Raw genomic sequence first — 21,970 nt, 5'->3', positions numbered from 1 at the left:
TGTCACATTAGGACAGCCCAGATAGAGACACTGACTTTTGGAACTAGCCTGCTGCATGGAAACCAGAGTTTCTCAAAGCACAGGCAGAGGAGTGGCCAGAGATGCATGTCTTTGCCCCACCTTCATCCATTCCTGCCGCCAGGGCAGGAACTCCAGAGTGGGCCAGGTGCATCTTACCAGCCAAGCACCTAGGAGATTCTGACTGTGGATCTGCTCTGCTTGGAGGACTTCCTTGGTCACTCAGTGGGAGAAGGAAGAGGTGGAGCAAACATCACCTGGGGGAAAAAAAACCCACTTTACTCACATCATGCCTCCGTTTTCCAAGGACGGTGGGGAAGACAGCGACGGGGGCCTCGTCTCCTGCAAAGCCCACCTTGCTGAACCCAGAGCCATAGTCACAGATGAGAGGCACGTTGTTCACCACGTTGTCTGCAAAGCGGCCAGGCCTGCAAGGAGATGCCATACTGTTACTTGTGCCACTGGAAAGACCCTTTTCCTTGGGCAGGCACTGTGCCAGGGGTAGGACGTGAACTCAGAGGCATGGCCCACAGTCCAGGGCCGTAGGGTAGCTCTGTGCACTTGAGCTGGGCTTGCCGTGCCTGGGGCCATGGTGTAGGCGCTGAGGGAACTTTCTGGAACATGGGTTGTCTTTGGTTGCTTCCTGATTTATATTGCCTTTGTCTTCTGTCATTCTTGGGGGCAGGGTCTCACTGGGATCCAGGCTGAACTGGAACCCTGAACCAGAAATCTCAGCCTCCCGGTTGACAAAATTAAGGGTGTAGGGCAGCACACACCCTTAGGGACTTTGACTTTGTTAGACGATCTGTGTGTTTTAATGTCCATTCTTACATAAATACTCCATGTTGGTTTTGACTGAGTGTGTATGTTGCTCAGTTGAATTTTAGAATTTGCCTGTGCTTTGCTCCACCCAGTCTACTAGAACACTTGCACAACGAGCAAACCCAACCCCTAGGGTTGCTTCTGCTATTACTCAGGAAGCAATCTAAGAGCCACATCTGGTATCTTAAGCTCCTATCCTGAGGATATATGACATCAGATCTACACATCTAAGAATACTGCATATGATTATAAAATCCAAGCATCAAATTAACCCAAGATGCAAAGATTTTTACATTATAATACAAGAAACACAAAACATCAAGAAAATAAAATTCCACCAAAAAATATAAATCCATCAGAAATGACCTCCAGTGAGACTGATTTAGATGAAGTATCTGACAAAGATGCCAAAAGACTGATTATAACTATGTTCAAAGAATCAAAGGAATCAAGAAGAAGAAAAAATCTCCTGAAGAAGAACACAGGAAATAAACTTAAATAAGGAGGTCAATACAAATCATGAGTAAGGAAATAGAAATATGGAAGAAAAACCAGGCTGAAATCCTAGCTCTGAAGAATATAGTCAGTGAAATAAAAAATGCTGTGCAAAATCTCACTAGTAGAATGCATGAAGGAGCGGACAGAATATCTAAGCTAGAAGACCAGGTGGCAGATCTAATACAGTCCAACAAAGAGAAAGACAAACTAATAGAAAAGTATGAGTGGGAATTACAAGATATTCGGGACACTATGAAAAGATCAAACATAAAAATTCAGGGCATAGCAGAAGGAGAAGAATTTCACTCCAAAGGCATAGTAGTTGTTTTCAATAAAGTCATAAAATAAAATTTCCTCCAAACAGGGAAAGAGATGCCAATGCAGATACAGGAAGCATTTAGGACACCAAACAGACAAAACCAGGAAAAAATAAACTCTCCTTACCATATTATAATTAAACTACTAAACATACAATCCAAAGAAAACATACTGAAAGCAGTAAGAGAGAAGCATTAAGTCTCTATAAAGGCAAGCCCATCAGGATCACAGCAGATTACTCAACACAAACTTTAACAGCCAAGAAGGGCTTGGAATGATGTATTCCAAGTTCTGAAAGATAACAACTGTCAACCAAGATTACTTTATCCTGCAAAGCTATCTATCCAAATTGATGGAGAAATAAGGACATTCCACAACAAATATAGGTTAAAGGAATATATGACAACTAATCCAGCTCTACAGAAAATGCTTGAAGGAATCCTTCACACTGAAGAGAAAGGAAAGCATATATATGAGGAAACAGAAAAAAAAACAAACAAGAGAATAAAATAAAAAAAACAGAAGTACTACAAAACATGAAGAATGGAAAGAATAAATACATACCTTTCAACAATAATTCTTAATATCAGTGGCCTCAATGCCTGAACCAAAAGACACAGACTTGCAGACTGGATTAAAAGGCAAATCCTTCTGTTTGTTGCCTCCAAGAAACTCACATGTCCATAAAAGGTAAAAGAATAGAAAATGGTATTTCAAGCAAATAGGTCTAGAAAACAAGCAGGTGTTGCTATCCTAATATCTGATAAGATTGACTTCAAACCAACATTAGTTAGGAAAGACAAAGAAGATCACTTCATATTGATTAAAGGAACACTCCAACAGGAGGACATTACAATTCTAAGCATACTTGCACTTAACAGGGGGGTTCCCAATTTCATCAAACAGTATGAGACTTAAGGTCACAGGTGAGAGATCTGGATTAAATGATGTCATAGAACAAATGGACCTAGCAGTTATCTATAGGACATTCCATCCAAATGCTTCAGAACACACATTTGTTTCAGCAGCACGTGTAACATTCTCTAAAATCGGCCATATATTAGGACACAAAGCAAATCTTAACAAATACAGGAAAACTGAAATAATGCCTTGCACTATGTCAGATCACAATGGGATTAAACTACAAATCAACAATAAGAAGAACTATAGAGCATACACAAAATCATGGAAACTACTGAATGATGAATGGGTCATTGAAGAAATAAAAAGAAAATCAAACAATTCATAGAATCAAATGATAATGAGAACACAACATACCAAAACTTTTGGGACACAATATAGGCACTTCTAAGAGTGAAATTTATAGCTTTAAGTGCCTATATTAAGAAATTAGAAAGGTCATAAATAAACAACTTAATGCTTCACCTTAAGGTCTTTGAAAAAGAAGAGCAAGGCAAACCAAAAATCAGTAGATGGAAAGAAATAGTAAAGATTGGGGCAGAAATTAATGAAATAGAAACCAAAAAAAAAAGGAATCAATGAAACAAGGAGTTGGCTCTTTGAAGGATAAACAACATCAATAAACCCTTAGCAAATCTGACCAAAAGAAAGAGAGAAGAGATACAAATTAATAAAATTAGAGATTAAGAAGGCACCATTACAACAGATACCAATGAATTTGGTATTGAATTTGGAGAGATGGCTTAGTGTTTAAGGCACTTGTCTGTGAAACCTAAGGATCCAGGTTTGATTCCCCAGATCCCACATAAGCCAGATGCACATGGTGGTGCATGCATCTGGAATTTATTTGCAGTGGCTAGAGGCCCTGATGTGTCCATTCTCTCCCTCTCTATTTCTCTCTGTGTATCTCTCTGTCTCTCTATATCTCTCTCTGTTTCTCTCTGTGTGTCTCTCATAAATAAATAAATAAAAATACTTAAAAAAAAAGAAAATCATGAGGACATACCTTAAGAACATATACTCCACTAAGTTTGAAAATCTAAAAGAAATGGATGCTTTCCTTGATTTACATGACCTACCAAAATTAAATCAAGATGAGATAAACCATTTAAGTAGACCTATGACAAGTATGGAGATCAAAGAAGTTATATTAAAAAAAAAAAATTCTCCTAAGTAAAAAAAAAAAAAAAAAAAAAATCCAGACCCAGATGGATTCACAGGTGAATTTTGCCAGATCTTCATGGAAGAACTAACACCAATGCTTCTCAAACTTTTCCATAAATAGAAAAGGCAGGAAACCTACCAAACTCCTTTTATGAAGCCAGCATCACCTTGGTACGAAAACCAAATAAAGACAGAACACAAAGAAAAAACTATAGAATAATCTCTCTGATGAACATAGGTGTAAAAATTCTCAACGAAGTACTGGCAAACAGAATACAAGAATATATCAAAAAGATTATTCACCCAGTCCAAATAGGCTTGATCCCAGAGACACAGGATGGTTCAACACGTCCAAATCAATAAATGTAATATACTGTATTAATGAACTGAAGGACAAAAATCACATGATCATCTCAATAGATGCAGAAAAGGCATTTGACAAAATTCAGCATCCCTTCATAGTAAAATTCCTAAGGAAACAGGGAATAGAAGGAATATATCTAACATAATGAAGGCTATTTATGACAAACTACAACCAACATAATACTAAATGGGGAAAATCTTGAAGCTTTTCCACTATCAGGAACAACACAAGAGTGTCCACTATCCCCACTTTTTAATTAATATAGTACTGGAGGCTTATCTATAGCAATAAGGCAAGAGACACACATAAAAGGGATCCAACCCCCCCTCCCATCTCTAATAAATAAATAAAAATAAACTTTTTTAATGAGTGCCTTGGTGCTTGCCTGTGAAGCCTAAGGACTCTGGTTTGAGACTTGATTCCCCAGTACCCACGTGAGCCAGATGTACAAGGTGGCACATGCATCTGTAGTTCATTTACAATGGCTGGAGGCCCTGGTGCACCCATTCTCTCTCTCTCCCTCCCTCTCTCTCCCTCTTTCTCTCTTTGTCTGCTGCTCTCAAATAAACAAATAAATAAAAATAAAGCAAAAAATAGTGCCTTGGCATATATCTAACCAAAGAAGTAAAGGATCTCTACAATGAAAACTTTAAAACACTCAAGAGAAAGATTGCAGAAAACATTAGGAAATGGAAAGACAACCCATGTTCTTGAATTGGAAAAACTAATATTGTGAAAATGTCAATCTTACCAAAAACAGTCTACTCATTTAATGGCATCCCCATCAAAATTCCAATGGCATTCTTCATGGAAATAGAAAGATATCCTGAAATTCATTTGTAAGCACACACACAAAAAAACTCCAAATAGCCAAAACAATTTTGAGCAACATAAATAAGTCTGTAGGTATCACCATACCTGATTATAAACTATACTACAAAGCTATAGTAACAAAAATAGCATGGTACTAGCACAAAGAGAGACATGAAACAGAATACAGGACCCAGATGTGAATCTAGGTAGCTCCAAGCATCTGATTTTCAACAAAAAATGTCAAAAGTTGGGCTGGAGAGATTTCTTGGTGGTTAAGGCACTTGCCTGCAAAGCCTAAGGACCCAGGTTCAATTCCCCAGTACCCATATAAAGCAGATACACAAGGGGCACATGTGGCTGGAGTTTGTTTGCAGTGGCCTGTTCTCTCTTTCTCTCTCACTCTTTCACTGCGTCTCTGCCTCTCTCTCTTTCTCTCTCTCATAAATAAATAAAATACTTTGCAAATAGTGCTGGGAAAACTGGATTTCAATATGTAAAAGAATGAAAATAGATCCTTATCTCTCTCCATGCACAAGAATCAAGTCCAAACAGATCAGAGACCTTAATATCAGACCTGAAACTCTGAAACTGCTAGAGGAAAAAGTAGGGGGAACCCATCAACATATTGCATAGGCAATGACTTTCTGAATGTAACCCCAGTTGCTCTGGAAATAAAACCACTAATCAACCACTGGAACCTCATGAAATGCCAAGCTTTTGTACAGCAAAGGACACTGTGAATAGAGCAAAAAGGCAACCTACAAAATGGGAGAAAACCTTTGCCAGCTATACATCTGACAGGGGATTAATATCCAGAAGAGCTCAAAAAACTAAAAAATGGGGCTGGAGAGATGGCTTAGTGGTTAAGCGCTTGCCTGTGAAGCCAAAGGACCCCGGTTGGAGGCTCGGTTCCCCAGGTCCCATGTTAGCCAGATGCACAATGGGGCGCACGCGTCTGGAGTTCGTTTGCAGAGGCTGGAAGCCCTGGCGTGCCCATTCTCTCTCTCTCTTCCTCTATCTGTCTTTCTCTCTGTGTCTGTCGCTCTCAATTAAAAAAAAAAAAAACTAAAAAATGAGAAATCAAACAACCTCATTAAAAAAATGGGCTATGGAGGGCTGGAGAGATAGCTTAGCAGTTAGGTGCTTGCCTGTGAAGCCTAAAGACCCCAGTTCAAGGGTCAATTCCCAAGGACCCACATTAGCCAGATGGACAAGGGAGCACATGCATCTGGAGTTCATTTGCAGTGGTTGAAGGCCCTGGCGTGCCCATTCTCTCTATATATCTGCCTCTTTCTCTGTCTATCGCTCTCAAATAAATAAATAAAAATAAACAAAAAAATGGGCTATGGAACTAAATAGAGAGTTCTCAAAGGAAGAAATACAGATGGCATATAAACATCTAAGAAAGTGTTCTACATCCTTGGCCATCAGGGAAATGTTTCTGGTGGCCACTCTTGCCCAGCTGAGAGGTGACAATATAATGTGGAGGGTCCCAGAGCAGGCAGGTAGTTTCTTGGATCAGGCAGGACCAGGACAGCCCTGAAAGGCCTTAGGATGATCCCAGTCATGCCCTCGCCATGCCAAACTGAGTTGGCCTCTGCTATCTCACGTCCACACCTGCTTCAGTTATAGGACTTTTTGTTTGTCCATCTCACCCAATTAGATCTCTTCTGAGTGCACACCCTGCCCAGGTGTGGGGGGATTTCTCCTCTAAGCCCAGATTTATTGGCTAGGGTACCTGGGGTAGGCGTGCTTAGGTGCGCTGGTGCAAATACTAAAGCATATCTTCTCTGGCCCACGGAGAAACACGTGCTCTCTCTCCTGCGCTGTGGCAGCGACGCTTTTGAGTCTTTGCCTTGGTAAGGTTTCCCTCTCCCACCCCAGCCGCCATGCTTTTTACTTTTTATTACTGTCTTCACTTTTAATCTTTCTACAAGCGCAAGTCTCTTTTTAAATCCCTTTTCACATCTATCTTACCTAAGATCCATGTTCATTTACTTGGGGCTCCTAGACATCATGGTGTACTTCACTCTGCCCCCACCCCCCTCCAGTCTTCCTTTCCCTTCCTCAGCCCTTTATCTGAATAAAATGAAAATTAAAAAAAATTTCTTGCATCCACAATTGTCAATTCTTTGCTTAGTTTGCACATATGAACTCAGGGCTTGAGGTTCCAGGAAACACCATAGAACCCCAAATCCCCCCCCTCCATGAGAGAATGACCCAGGAAGCTTAAAATGTTTACCATGTTTTCCAGATTAAACACAAAAAGCTTAATAGGGGCCAGAGAGATGACTCAGCAGTAAAAAGACAGTGCTTAAGACTCCCTCCACCTGGGCATAATGCCCTTGATCTTGTGGCAAGAGTTCTCAAAGGACAATCTTCCTGTCTCGGCCTCCCTACAGCTGATTCCAAATGTGTATTACCACACCTAGCCAGATTTTCTTTCAAAATTGTAGTCGATGCCCTCGGCCCCCAGCCCCTTTCTGTATCACCAACTTAGGTTTATGTCATATTACAAATCCTCTGTGGCCATTCCAACAGTATCCGTGGTATCTTCGGCTGGAGGAGACACCCCGTCCTTGCAACACCCCATCTGTTAGTTTCATCCGATTCAGCCACAGCTCCGGGTTCCAGTCCTAACTCTAGTCCTGCCCCATGTCCATGCTCCCTCCTTCAGATAAAACTAGCTCCTCCAAACGGTACAGTGTAGCTGTCCCCAGGCTCAGGTGTTCCCTCAAAGGACACAGGTGGAAGGGTAAGGATCACCCTGGGATTTTCTGAATGGGAGACAAACGCCACCTAAACTCACCAGCCTTGCCCACCCCGAGCCAGAGGAGAAGCTGGATAAGTGTGAACTGAGGTTCCCAGAAAACAAAGCCACACTTGGGCTCAAGATTAGGTTGATGATTGGGCTGGAGAGATGGCTTAGCGGTTAAGCGCTTGCCTGTGAAGCCTAAGGACCCCGGTTCGAGGCTCGGTTCCCCAGGTCCCACGTTAGCCAGATGCACAAGGGGGCGCACGCGTCTGGAGTTCGTTTGCAGAGGCTGGAAGCCCTGGCGCGCCCATTCTCTCTCTCTCCCTCTATCTGTCTTTCTCTCTGTGTCTGTCTCTCTCAAATAAATAAATAAATAAAATTAAAAAAAAAGAAAAAGAAAGAAAAGCCACTAGAGCAATAATTTATTAATAAAAAAAAAGATTAGGTTGATGGCTTGGTCATAACTTTGTGTGTGTGTGGAGAATTGGCATGTGGCCTATGCACAGCCAAATGACCACGGGCCATCTTGAGCCACTTTAATAAGCCATTCATTGCCACTCTTGTATTTGACCTGGCATCCTTGTGACCACCACATGAAACACTGGGATGTAGTAGCTTAGCAATCCTCTAGCTTCCACCAACCCGAGAGCTAAGAATTACATTACACAGCATCTGAGGCCTAGAGCAGAGATTTTCCCACTTTGTTGTGACCCGCCTGCCTGATATTTCCACCAACGTACCTGAAAAGGCTTTGACTTGTGACTTTCTTTTGTTCCATAACTGTATAACCTCCAGGAAACCAGTCCGTGTTGGAATATGTCATCTGGAGCAACCTGGATCTGTTCCCTGGCCGAGGGCACTTACATTTGGCTCAGGAACGGGCCATGTCTTATCTCTTTGACGTCGAAGCTGTGTTTTGCATTGATATCTGCCATGAAAGTCCTAAAGGCATCTTCTCCTGATAGTAGCCTGTGTCTACGCTGAAAATCTGTTCTCTACGGATCATTAAGCAATGCTCCTACCTGGATCTTCTGGGAAGATCTGTGTGGGCACCTGCTGCTTTGCTTGCACTGTATGGCATGGACATGCCCCTCCCCTCGAAGCTCAGGAGCCGACCTCTCCGCTGGCTTCACACTTGCCTTCTGCCCTCAGCCTCCCAGAACTGAAGAGGCCAGGGCCTGGCTCTGAGAGAGGCCAAGGCTAAAGTGGATGCTGTGGCTGGTCTGCTTCAGCATTCTCCCTCTCAGCAGTACGCCGGTCCACTTTCTCACCAGGCCTACGGGCCCCTGCAGCAGACCACACTCTTTTCCTACAAGAAGGTTTCCACTCAATTCTCTACTTGACTAACGTGACAAAGGGGCCTCACTTTCAGGCTTCTTGCCTCTCTGAATACCTGGCCAGGCAGCTCTGCTGCTCCCAGCCTTTGCTTTTAAATGAGAGATGTGCGGGTCTTTTTACTTCATCCCTTGAAAATGGAGAGGAGCTGGGTGTGGGTGTCCATGCCAGGGACCCCAACACATGAGTGGCAGGGTCAGGAGGACCATGGTGAGTCTGAGGACAGCCTGGGCTACATAGTGATTTCTAGGACAGCCAGAGTTGTATAGGGAGACCCTGTCTCATAAAACAAGGAAGGGAGGGAGGAACGAAGGAAGGAAGAGAGGAAGGGAGGGAGGAAAAGGAAGGACGGAGAATAAAAGAAATTGGATAGTCAATTGAGAGGGTAACAGGGCCCCAAAAGTGAATAGTTTTTTTTCTTGGCTAAAAATGAAAAATGTCCTTGAGGGGTGGGAGAGATAGTTTAGCAGTTAAGCCCTTACCTGTGAAGCCTAAGGACCCTAGTTCAAGGCTCAATTCCCCAGGACCCATGTAAGCCAGATGCACAAGGAGGCGCATGCATCTGGGGTTTGTTTCCAGTGGCTGGAGGCCCTGGTGTGCCCATTCTCTGTCTCTCTGTCTCTGTCTCTGTCTCTGTCTCTGTCTCTGTCTCTCTCTCTCTCTCTCTCCATCTTTCTCTGACTGTCTCTCTGAAATAAATAAATATAAATAAACAAAATTTTTAAAAATTGTTCTTGAGCCTGTTAGGGGGTGAAATCTAGATTTTCCTCACCTTTTCCCTAAAGGAGTTCATTCCCCTAGAACCCTGACATGAAGATGTAAGAGCGCCAGGCACCTAGACACATGGCATGGGCACTGAACTGGCCAGCTCGCCCCTATCCAGTGAATTCCTATTAAAAAAAAAAAAAAAAAGAAAGAAAAGAAAAAAGATCATGGGCTGGAGAGATGGCTTAGTGGTTAAGAGCTTGCCTATGAAGCCTAAGGACCCTGGTTCAAGGCTCAATTTCCCAGGACCCACGTTAGCCACATGCACAAGGGGGCACACGTGTCTGGAGTTCATCTGCAGTGGCTAGAAGCCCTGGCGCGCCCATTCCCTCTCTATCTGCCTCTTTCTCTCCCTCCCTCTCTCTCTCTCTGTCACTCTCAAATAAATAAATAAATAATGAACAAAAAATATTTTTAAAAAGATCATATTCACCAAGCAGAACCTCTTGGGACCCCCTCCTGCTTTATGGGAGTTCTGTCTTCTTTCCTTCCCTTAAGCTCTATAATTAAATCTCTCTAAGCCTCACCCTCTATGGCATGTGGATTACATTCCCTGTATTCACCAGACAAGAACCCTGGAGGCCACCGGCTCAGTAGAAGTTTTGTGTGACGTTGAGTGTGCAGCATCCTAACTCTCAAGTTGCACCAATTAAGCATCAAAAAAGGCTCTTTTGATCTCAAAGACACTCTAAATTCCCATATCAGGATGAAGAAAGGAAGAAATGGAGGAAGGGTGAGAGGGGAAGGCAGAGACAGAGAAGGAGAGGAGAGGAAAGGGAAGATTAATAAAAAAGGGAGGAAGAAAAAAAGGCTGGAAGCCAGGCTGGTACAATGGTTTAGTGGTTAAAGTGTTTGCTTGCAAAGCCTAAGGGCCCTAGTTTGATTCCCCAGGACCCACATAAGCCAGATACACAAGGGGGTGCATGTGTCTGGAGTTCATTATCAGTGGCTAAAGGCCCTGGTGCACCCATTCTCTCTTTCTCTCTATCTGCTGCTCTCATATAAATAATTTTTTTTTTTTTTTGGTTTTTCGAGGTAGGGTCTCACTCTGGTCCAGGTTGACCTGGAATTAACTCTGTCATCTCAGGGTGGCCTTGAACTCATGGCAATCCTCCTACCTCTGCCTCCCGAGGGCTGGGATTAAAGGCGTGCGCCACCACACCCGGCTATAAATAATTTTTTTTAAAAGGCTAGATGCCATTGTTGGGTTACTAATTCTGTCAGGGGATAGGGAAGTCTAAGGAGAAGGACGGAGATGGCAGCAGCTGGTCAGGGGAGCTAGGAGAAAGTGCCTTTATTAGTTAAGATCATCTTACAGGAGCTCAGTTTGTGGCACCCAAAACTTGTCATCATAACATTAATGATGTTGCAATCAGGTTCACATTGCTGATAGAAATCACCCAACCAAGAGCAGCGTGTGGGGGGTGGGGGGGAGGTTTATTTTGGCTTACACACTCAAGAGGAAGCTCCACGATGGCAGGGGAAAACAATGGCATGAGCAGAGGGTGGACATCACCCCATAGCCAACATAAGGTGGACAATAGCAACAGGAGAGTGTGACACACACTGGCAAGGGGAAACTGGCTATAATACCCATAAGCTCACCCCCAATAATACACTCCCTCCAGGAGGCATTAATTCCCAAATCTCCATGAGCAGGGAACCTAGCATTCAGAACACCTAAGTTTATGGGGGATGCCTGAATCAAACCACCACAAATGACCACTGACCAAAGACCACAGATAACCAGAGCAGATACAGTAACAAAAATATCCAGAGTCTTCATAGCACAGCTCAAATGTGAAACACTGAGGAAAGCACGTGCCAACAAACAGTGCCGCGTTGCCACAGACCTTCAATTTGTGGAAAAATTAAAAAGCCAACAAATAGCAGTATCTGGGGCATGCATGAAGCAAAACACAATCATGTGAGGCAGGCCTGCCGTGAATCAAGGGAAGTGTGTGGAGAGAAGTGGAGTGTGGAATAAAACTGGGCCAGTGCAAAATCCTGGGGTGGGGGGACCAGAGCTGCCCTCTACCTTTCCTAACATTCAACCTCTCCCCTAAACCAACACAATCAACTATTGGATCCAGGCTGAAGGCCTGTCTGCTGACTCTCCTGATATCATGCCACTTAGTTTGGTACTGGTCACATTTCACATGCTTATTTATATCTTTAATGGCACTGGCATGGAGCCTAGGACCTCATGTGTGTTGAACAAAGGTTCTGCCATGGAGCTACATGCCAGCCCAAGTTTAGATCTGAATGTCACATGAATATGCACACATGTCAAAAACACACACACAAGCGGGGCGTGGTGGCGCACGCCTTTAATCCCAGCCTTTGGGAGGCAGGGGTAGGAGGATCGCAGTGAGTTCAAAGCCACCCTGAGACTACGTAGTGAATTCCAGGTCAGCCTGATCTAGAGTGAGGCTCTACCTTGACAAACCAAAAAATAAAAAATAGACACACACAAAATGGGCTGGAGATATGGCAACAGTTAAGGTGCATACCTGAAAAGCCTAAGGACCCAGGTTTGATTCCCCAGTACCCATGTAAAATCAGATGCACAAGGTGGCGCATGCATCTGGAGTTCATTTGCAGTGGTTAGAGGCCTTGGTGCACCCATTCTCTCACTCGGTCTCCTTCTCTCCCACTGTTTTCTCAAACAAATAAATAAAATATTTTTTAAGCACAGAAAAAAATGAGCATTTTGGTCTGTCTTTCCCTCCCTGGATTCCAGTTCCTGCACCCCAGGGAGGGAACACAACACACTGGGAAGGTTTCCACCTTAGAAAAGTCTCATCTTTCCGGAGAAGCGGTTTGCCTTTGCGCGTACTCTGCTGCCCCCTCGCGGCTACTCCTAGAAAGTGCTTGCAGGGATTCAAAGAGAAACTGAACTCACTCCTGGGGATGCTGCCCTCAGCCCTGGGACAGGCAGATGGTGCTTGCTTGCTTGCTGCCCTTTCTCTTCCATTTCCTTTCTTTTAAAAATAAGTTTTATGGGCTGGAGAGATGGCTCAACAGTTAAGCGCTTGCCTGTGAAGCCTAAGGACCCCGGTTCGAGGCTCAATTCCCCAGGACCCATGTTAGTCAGATGCACAAGGGGGCACACATGTCTGGAGTTCATTTGCAGTGGCTGGAGGCCCTGGCGCCCCATTCTCTCTCACTCTCTCTGTAACTGCCTCTTTCTCTCTGTCTGTCACTCGTAAATAAATAAATAAAAATTTAAAAAATAATTATTATTTTTATTTATTTATTAGAGAGCAAGAAAGAGGAAGAGAGAGAGAATGGGCACACCAGTTCCTCTAGCCACTGCAAACCAATTCCAGACACATGCACCACCTTGTGCCTCTGGCTTATGTGGGTAGTGGGGAATCCAACGTGGGTCCTTAGGCTTCAAAGACAAGCCCCTTAACCACTAAGGCATCTCCCCAGCTCCACCTTTCCTTTCTTTTTTCCTTTCCTTCCTTCCCTCCCTTTCTTTCAGGAAACAAATTGAAGTTCCGGCTCTTTCTTCTGCAGCAATGCTGGCATCTTTAAACTTAGCCCAGGTTTAGAATAATTTATAACGTTCAGGAAAAGTTCTGAAAACATAATAAAAGAGAGAGTGGTATTAAGACGGTATGATTAAATAAAACATCCTGCTTGGGGTCTGGCGCGAGCGTGTGAGGCTGCACAGTCTGTTCTGTAGGAGCCCAGAGCCCCTCGGTAGGGGGGTGGCCAGCAGCAGCCTGACGCAGCTCTGCTTCAGAGTGGTGTCGCTGGCGCATGACATCGCTGGTCCTTCCTCTCTCGCTGTAGTTGGTCAGTTGCAGAATCTAGCCCTTTGCAGAAGTTGCCTACTGCTTGCAGACCTCAGGGTCGCTGAGCCCCCCACAATTACTGTTAGCTTGGGAGGAAATTTCGTACTTAGATTTTCTATTCACTCATTCATTCAAAAAAAAAAAAAAAAGTTATAGGCTGGGTGTGGTGGCACGTGCCTTTAATCCCAGCCCTCAGGAGGCAGAGGGAGGAGGATCACCGTGAGCTCAAGGCCTCCCTGAGACTACATAGTGAGTTCCAGGTCAGCCTGGGCTAGAGTGAGACCCTACCTCGAAAAACCAAAAACAAGCAAACAAAAAAAAAAAAAATTATAGGCCTGGGAAGACAGCTCAGTTGGTAAAGTGTTTGTCTTGCAACATGAAGATCTGTAGTCAAATCTCCAGTACCAATGCAAAAACCAAATATGGTGGCTGGCACTCACCTGTAAATCCAGAATTAGAGAGGTAGAGACAGGAGGCACCCTGGGCTTGCTGGCTAGCCAAATCAGTAAGCTTCAGATTCAGTCTTAAAGAAGAATGTGGGGTTGGTGAGATGACTCAGCGATTGAGGCACTTGACTGTGAAGCCCAAGGACCCAGATTTGATTCCCCAGTACCCACGTAAGCCAGATACAGAAGGTAGGGCACATGTTTGGGGTTAATGTGCAGGGGCTACAGGCCCTGGTGTGCCTCTTCTCTCTCTCTCTCCTTCTCATAAATAACTAAAAGTAAATAAATAAAAACACTACACATCTAAGCCCCCCTCAAAAAAAATAAAACTTTCTTTTTATAACTAAAGGAAGAGGTTTTTCCCAAGAAAACCCAAAACCACTTACCTTTACTCACTAGAAATAACAAAGAAAAAGAGAAAGTTCTTCGGGCTTGCCTCACTTAGGATTCTGCAAGATCCCGGGAGGAAGGGTGTTTCCTCTTACCTGTGGGTTCTCCTCTGAAGCATCTGTAACTGATTCTGCTTGCATTTATTCAGAAGTGGCTACTCTTGCTTGGTGACATGTCCCTTTCCTATTAAGAAAGAGGAAGAAGCAGCAGCTGGGTGTGGCTCCTACCATCCCCAGGAGGCTGAGGTAAGAGAGTTCGAGGCCAGCCGGGGATGCAGAGTGAATTCAGGTCAGCCTGGGCTAGAATGAGACACTGCCTCAAAAAAGAAAAAAGAAAAAAAGAAAGAAAGAAAGAAAGAAAGAAAGAAAGAAAGAAAGAAAGAAAGAGGGAGAGAAAAGAAAAGAACATTTCTGAAAGACTTTAATTACGCAGTGAAGAAAACTAAGCCAAATCAGAGTGTCCAAAACGGAGCCGCGTGACACCATCGTGACACACATTCCAATCCTCCCTCTGTCGGGGAGTGGGTGGGTGGCTCCGTGGAACCAGATCATCAGTTGGTGGAGACCATGGAATGCAGGGCTTGTCAGCCCACTGATGTCCCCAAGGGAGACCACAAACCTTTTCTGCCCCCACCAAGGACAAGGACCCTGGGAATGAGGCACCTCTCCCTCGTGCTGAGGCAGCCTTTTTGTGCATTGTGACGCAGCCGTGACCTCAGGGCATCTCCCTAAGCCTTGGCCTGAAGCGCCCCCAGCAGAGGCTCTCCTGACTTCACACCCACACTGCATTCCACCTGCACCCTCCCACAGCTGCCTGCAGTCAGGTGGCCCTCCAAAAGTCTGTCCTACCACAAAACAATGGGGGGGATGCATGAGGATGACAACCGAGGCCTCCCTCTGGGATGGCCAGGAGCCCGGGGTCAAAGAGAAATGACACACAGGTGTTAGAAAAGAGTGAAAAGAAATGAGGAGGACGTTCAGGCTCAAGGCCATGCTCAACAGCAGAGTTCATTTGGGGAAAACCTGAGAAAGGTTCTGACCAGGCAGGTCAAAAAGATCCTTTCTGGGCTGAAGAGATGGCTTAGCAGTTAAGGCGCTTGCCTGCAAAGCCTAAGGACCCATGCTCAACTCTCCAGATCTCACAGAAGCCAGACACACAGAGGTGAGGCAAGTGCAAACTCGCACATGCCCACTAGGTGGTGCAAGTGTCTAGCATGCAATTACTATGGCTGAGGGCCCTGGCACACCAACTCTTTCTCTCTCTCAAAAAAAAAAAAAAAAATTAAAATCCCCTCCCTTACAAACTATTGGATACAGGGCAGTGGGAGTCATTGGAATTCTTTGGTTGCAGGGTGGTCTGTCTTGCCTCAGGGCCTGGACCACTTCAGGGAAGTGATAATCAGACAGGTGTTTGGGCAAGTCCAGGAAAGTGATCGTGGAGACGGGTAGTCTGGGTTCCAGGGTATGATAATCAGGAGGGGTGGTTGGGTTACCCTTGGCATTCAGAGTCCAAAGATGGAGTCATTCTGGTTATAACAACAGGAACTCCTGGGGGTGCTGGGCCAGGAAGGTGGCCCAGCGTGATGGGAGCCGATGGGGGAATACTTCACGTACAAAGGGAGGGAAAGGGGCAGGACAAGGCAGGTCAGAGGAAGGGCCTCCTCCACTTTCCCATGTGGGAGAACATTCCAGAACCATGGCTGAAGCCACTGCATGGAGGTGATGCTGTCCATACCATGCCAGAAGACATGACTGGGCAATGAGATGGGAAGCAGGACTACGGGGCCCAGGCTTCTTCAAAGGCCCTGTGGTGTTGCCTCGGTGAGACAGGACACAGACCAGAGGAGCCCCATGCGGGAGCTGGGGGTCAACGTCCTCGCTTCTGCACATCAGGGACCCAGTTCCCAGTGCCACCTCTGTGAACAACATCCAAGGCCGTCCTCATCTGATGCCGATGCTCGTTGCTGGCATCCCAGCTGGGGCGCTCACTTGTGCCACTTTAACACCGAAGCCTCGAAGTACAGGCTCGGGACAGGCCTCTGTGAACCGAGGTCAAGGAGCCGGGAAGATGGCTCAGTGGGTAAGAGCCCTTGCTATGCAAGTATGAAGGACTAAGTTTGATTCCCTGGCACTTGTGTAAGCAGGTGGGCGTGGCCAGCAACCCTGATCCTTTAGGGAGCACAGGCCATTAGAATCACTGGGAGTCACTGGTCAGTCAGTCTGACCCCCCCCCAAAAAAAACAGAGTGCTCTGGGTTCAATGAGAGCTGGCACTCAGTGTTCTATGGCCTCTGCCAGAGAACAGGCTGAATATAGCTGTGTACACACACATGCATTCACCACACACAGGCACCACACCACAGCACACACACTATACAGAGAGAGAGACAGAGACGGCTGTGTGATGCTGGCTTCTCTTGCAGCTGTGAATGAACTCCAGGCACATGTGCCACTTTATGCATCTAGCTTCATGTGGATACTGGAAACCGAACCTCAGCTGGCAGGCTTTGCAAGCAAGTATCTTTAATTGCTGAGCCATCTTCCTCAGCCTAGCATAAATGTTTTAATCTTGCAAAGTAGGAGCACTGGCTCATAGTGTCTAAGAATGCTTAGCTTTAAATATATAAATAAATATTATATATATATAAATAAAATATAAATATATAAATAAAATATAAATATATAAATATAAATATATTATAAATAAATAAATATAAATATATTAAAATAAATATATATAAATATATAAATATTATATATAAAATATAATATAAATTATATAATATATATAAATATAATATAAAAACAAATATTATATATATAAATAAAATATAAATAAATATTATATATATGTATATATGTAATATTATACATATATGTATATATATAGAGAGAGAGAAAGTGTGTGTATGTCAGGGCACAGAAGGCCTGAGGACAACTTTTGGGTCAGTCCTTGCCTTCTACTTTGTTGTTTTATTTTTATTTTTTTAAGGCTTGGGGAAATGGCTCAGTGTTTAAAAGTGCTTGCTTTGCAAATCCTGCCAGCCAAGATTCGGTTCCCCAGTACCCACATAAAGCCAAAAGCACAAAGTAGCACATGCATCTGAAGTTTGTTTGCAGTGGCACGAGACCCTGGTGCCTATTCTCATTGTCTTTTATTCTCTCTGTCTCTCTAAATAAATAACTAAAACTGTTTTTAAATTTTAAAGTATTTATTTACTTATGAGACAGAGAAGTAGATAAAGTGAGAGAGAATGGGCACACCAGGGACTCCAGCCACTGCAAATGAACTCCAGCCACACACACTACCTTGAACATCTGGCCTATGTGGGTCCTGGGGAATTGAACTTGGGTCCTTAGGCTTTACAGGCAAGTGCCTTAACTGCTGAGTCATCTCTCCAGTCCTTAACTTTTATTTACATATTTGCATGTATGTGTGAGTGGGGAATGCTCCAGGACTTTCTTGCCGCTGCAAACACCAGATGCTTGTGCACTACTTTTTGCATCTGGCTTGTGTGGGTGGCTTGGGAATCAAACCTAGGGCCAGCAGGCTTTGCAAGCAAGCACCTTGAAGCACTGAGCCATCTGCCCAGCCACTTTCCCCCTTATTTTGAGGCAGGCTGTCTTGTTCATCACTCCCGTCTCTGTCTCCCTTCTTACCATAGACACAGCAGGATTACTCACAGATGCTGCCACAGATCCCAGCTTCTGGGGCCTGGGGACCCGAACTCAGGTACTCAGAGTTGTGTGGTAAATGCTCTATCCACTGAGCCATCTCCCCAGCCCCAGATTTTATTTTAAGATCCAATCTGGGTTTTCTTGAGATGCCAGGAGCAGGCCGGGGAAGGGAGGGTGCTGGTGCCGGCTGAGTTGGCCGGGAGAGGAAGCTCCATGACCCTGGCCCTGCATCCCCGAGTGGCCCCAAACAGCATTCTTAGTCTTGCAGGGCCCCTACCACCTGGACAATGATACTCCAAGGGCAGGAACTGGAAGCACTAAGTTTTCTCCCTTCTGAGAGAGGAAGAAAGGAGGGATGCAGGATGAGGAAAGACTAGCAGGAGGTGACAGGTGTCCAAGGCAGGTGGCTCTCTTCTTTTAAAAAAAAAAAATAATAATAATTTTTATTTATTTGAGAGAGAGACAGGGAGAGAGCAAGAGAGAGAGAAATAATGAGTGTGCCAGGGCCTCCAGCCTCTATACATGAACTCCAGATTCATGCACCACCTTGTACGTGGGTCCTGGGGAATCCTTTGGCTTTGCAGGCAAACACCTTAACCACTAAGCCATCTCTCCAGGGTCTCCCCTTTTGAGGCTTTCTTCTTGAGTATCTGCACCCAATCTGCTGCCCTGGGTAGTAGAATGGAGCATCATGAGAGAGGGTAGTTCAGGACCTTGTCCTCAGGGAGCCAGAGCCCCCTACCTGTACAGCTAGAGTCAGCCCTGAGCAGACAGATGTCCAAGGACACTGAGATGCCAGCAGTTCCCGAGTGAGCTGTCCTCAGAGCTAGGGGGCTTGGTCTTCCTGGGACAAGGAAGACAGGACCACCCATCCCAGCAGGGGGACAGAGAGTGGTCTCTTCTATTTGTACCCAGTAGGTCAGTTCTACGTTGTTCATGGTCCAGCGCTCTAGAAACATGGGTATTGCCTCCAAGCTGAAAACAGCTCTCAAAGAGAGTGGGGCAAAGGTGCCAGCAGTTGGCCTAGCAGATGCCCAGGTAGGTGTAGACATCTGGTTTGTAGGTGAGCAGGCACTTAATGCTGCGGCACAAAAGGCAGAATCTGCCTCCAGTACACCCAAGCAGTCCGTGAAATCATCTGTGTAAACACAGATGATCTGACCCCCACCCTCATTGGCCATTGGGCTCACTCTGGCCACATGAAGCTGGCCCTCGACCATGACCTCAGGCAATGCCAGTCCAGGCATGGTCCAGCTTAAAGCCAGGTGCCAGGTGAATGAGCCACTTGCCAATAAGCACACAGTGGGTGGTGGCAAGCTGGCACAGAATGCCCACTGGTCTATAGAGCCTCCCGGACTGCTGGCAGTCTTTGTACATTGCTTTATTTGGGGGGCACAGCCCTGAAATTATAAATCAACCATTGCAGCCAGGTTCACATTGCTGGTAGAAATCACCCAACCAAGAGCAGCTTGTAGGAAAAAAGAGGTTTATTTTGACTTACAGGCTCGAGGAGAAGCTCCATGATGGCAAGGGGGAAACGATGGCATGAGCAGAGGGTGAACATCACCCCCTGGCCAACATAAGTTGGACCATAGCAACAGGAGAGTGTGCCAAACATTGGCATGGGGAAACTGGCTATAACACCCGTAAGCCCGCCCCCCAAAATACACAGCCTCCAGGAGGCGTTAATTCCCAAATCTCCATCAGCTGGGAACGTAGCATTCAGAACACCGAAGTTGATGGGGAACACCTGAATCAAACCACCACACTAACGACTGAAATTTTCCTATCCAACAGTGGGCAAGTGGCTTCTAGGAGCAGAGCCTCGGAAACGGGACAGCTAAATCTTGGGATACCCGGGAGTGGGCGAGCTGCCTCTAGCAGCAGCCTGAGGAAAAGAAGCAGAAGCGTGAAGTTTCATGTAGCCACTAGCAACCCAGCTGCATCCGCTGTCGCCACTGCTCCGACCTTACTGCGGCTCTGCCTTCCTCTGCCTATAGGTTCTCACTGGCAGTTTTTGTTGAACAGCCAAAAACAAGTAGTACATTGAGTGAGCAAAGGGGAAGGGACGTTCAACTTTGGATAATCCCTAAACACTTATTAAAGGAAAGGACTGAAGAATATGTCCCAGAGAGATAGCTTAGCAGTTAAGGCACTTGCCTACGAAGCCTAAGGACCCAGGTTTGATTCCCCAGGACCCACATGAGCCAGATGCACAAGGTGGCGCATGCGTCTGGTGTTCGTTTTCAGCGACTGGAGGCCATGGCGTGCTCATTCTCTCCGTCTGTCTCACTTCTCTCTCTGCTTGCAAATAAATAAATGAAAATATCTCAAAAAAAAAAAAAAAGGAAAAGAATATGGGGCTGGAGAGATGGCTTAGCAGTTAAGGTGCTTGCCTGCAAAGCCTAAGAACTCCTGGTCAAGCCTCTGGGTCCCAAGTAAGCAAGATGCACAAGCCAGGCACAAGCACACAATGCTGCCCATGTGCACAAGGGGGCACACGCATCTAGAATTTATCCGCAGCTGCTGAAGGCCCTCGCACACCCATTCTTTCTTCCTCTCTCTCTCTCTCTCTGCTTCGCTCTTTCTCAGAAAGAAAGAAAGAGGGCTGGAGAGATGGCTTAATGGATAAGCGCTTGCCTATGAAGCCTAAGGACCCTGGTTCAAGGCTCAATTCCCCAGGACCCACGTTAGCCAGATGCACAAGGGGACGCACGCGTCTGGAATTCATTTACAGTGGCTGGAAGCCCTGGCGTGCCCATTCTCTCTCTCTGCCTCTTTCTCTGTCTGTCGTTCTCAAATAAATAAATAAAAATAAAACAAAAAAAAATTTAAAAATAAAAGAAAGGAAGGGAGGGAGGGAAGAAGGAAGGAAGGAAGGGAGGAATCACACGATGCGCACCTCAAGCCTTCAACAGATCTGTGGGCCCAGAGTGACTGACCTCGTTGTCTTCAACACCATGACTAGCACTTCTCACTCATGTACACTTGTTCTCAGTCGCAAGTCCAGGGAAGCCATTGAGGAAATCGGGCAAAGATCATGGCTTAAAATCAGTGAGTGTCTCTGAACAATGCTTGTCAATATTGGTTCAGGCCAAAGGTACAGCAAGGCAGAGAAACCTAGTCACGTTGCTTTAAGCAGGTGGATTACACAGCTGTAAGACTAACTTTAGGGCAAGTTACAAGTAAGGAATTTAGCATCTCATAGCAATAACTGCAGAAAAATTAGTTGTGAGGTCCATAAGATATATTCCCACAGTTCTTTCCCACACTTCATTCATATGGCCCATGCCCATGGTTTGTTCTTCTAGTTCTCCCTTGAGCATCGTCATCTATTTATCTATAGTCTACCAGCAGGGCCACCCACCCTTTAGGAATCCTTCCTATAAATGCCCTCCCAGACTTGCCCAGAAGGTATGTCTCTTACTTGATTCCTAAGTTGATCAAATTGACAGTAGAATTCTTTTACTTATGATAAAAGAGTTTACTGTAAAATAATATGCCATGCTATACAGCAGGATGATATGTCACATTTGTTGCATCTTGTTTGCATCAAGAAGCCACATAGGGGCTGGAGAGATGGCTTAGTGGTTAAGGAATTTGCCTGCAAAGCTAAAGGATCGCAGTTCGATTCTCCAAGACCTACATAAGCCAGATGCACAAGGGGGCACATGCATCTGGAGTTCCTTTGCAGTGGTTGGAGGGCCTGGCACACCCATTCTTTCTTTCTCTCTCTCCCTCTCTCTCTCCCCCCCTTTCTCTCTCTCAAATACATACATAAATAAAACATTTCTTTAAAAAAAAAAATAAGCCACATAGAGTGACTGACCTATACATCTGCATTTGTGTAATTATATTCTGGGATGCGCCCACAATGAC

The 21,970-nt window shown here is 45.1% G+C and overlaps 1 protein-coding gene across 1 annotated transcript in view; it reads right to left on the bottom strand.

Annotated features, from left to right (window-relative positions):
• Positions 1 to 14,534, bottom strand: part of LOC105943786 (actin-85C-like) — a 47,097-nt gene extending 32,563 nt beyond the window's left edge. Inside the window, exons 1-2 of the mRNA XM_045142376.1 lie at positions 14,511 to 14,534; positions 305 to 446 (exon numbers count right to left, since the gene is read on the bottom strand). Of these exons, the coding sequence (XP_044998311.1) occupies positions 305 to 446; positions 14,511 to 14,533 (165 nt within the window). The 5' untranslated portion in view covers position 14,534. The remainder of the gene's footprint in view (positions 1 to 304; positions 447 to 14,510) is intronic.
• Positions 14,535 to 21,970: the final 7,436 nt, after the last annotated feature.

Source organism: Jaculus jaculus, chromosome 1 (assembly GCF_020740685.1).
Source record: "Jaculus jaculus isolate mJacJac1 chromosome 1, mJacJac1.mat.Y.cur, whole genome shotgun sequence".
Lineage (NCBI taxonomy): Eukaryota > Metazoa > Chordata > Mammalia > Rodentia > Dipodidae > Jaculus > Jaculus jaculus.
This window is presented reverse-complemented; position numbering and strand designations above follow the sequence as displayed.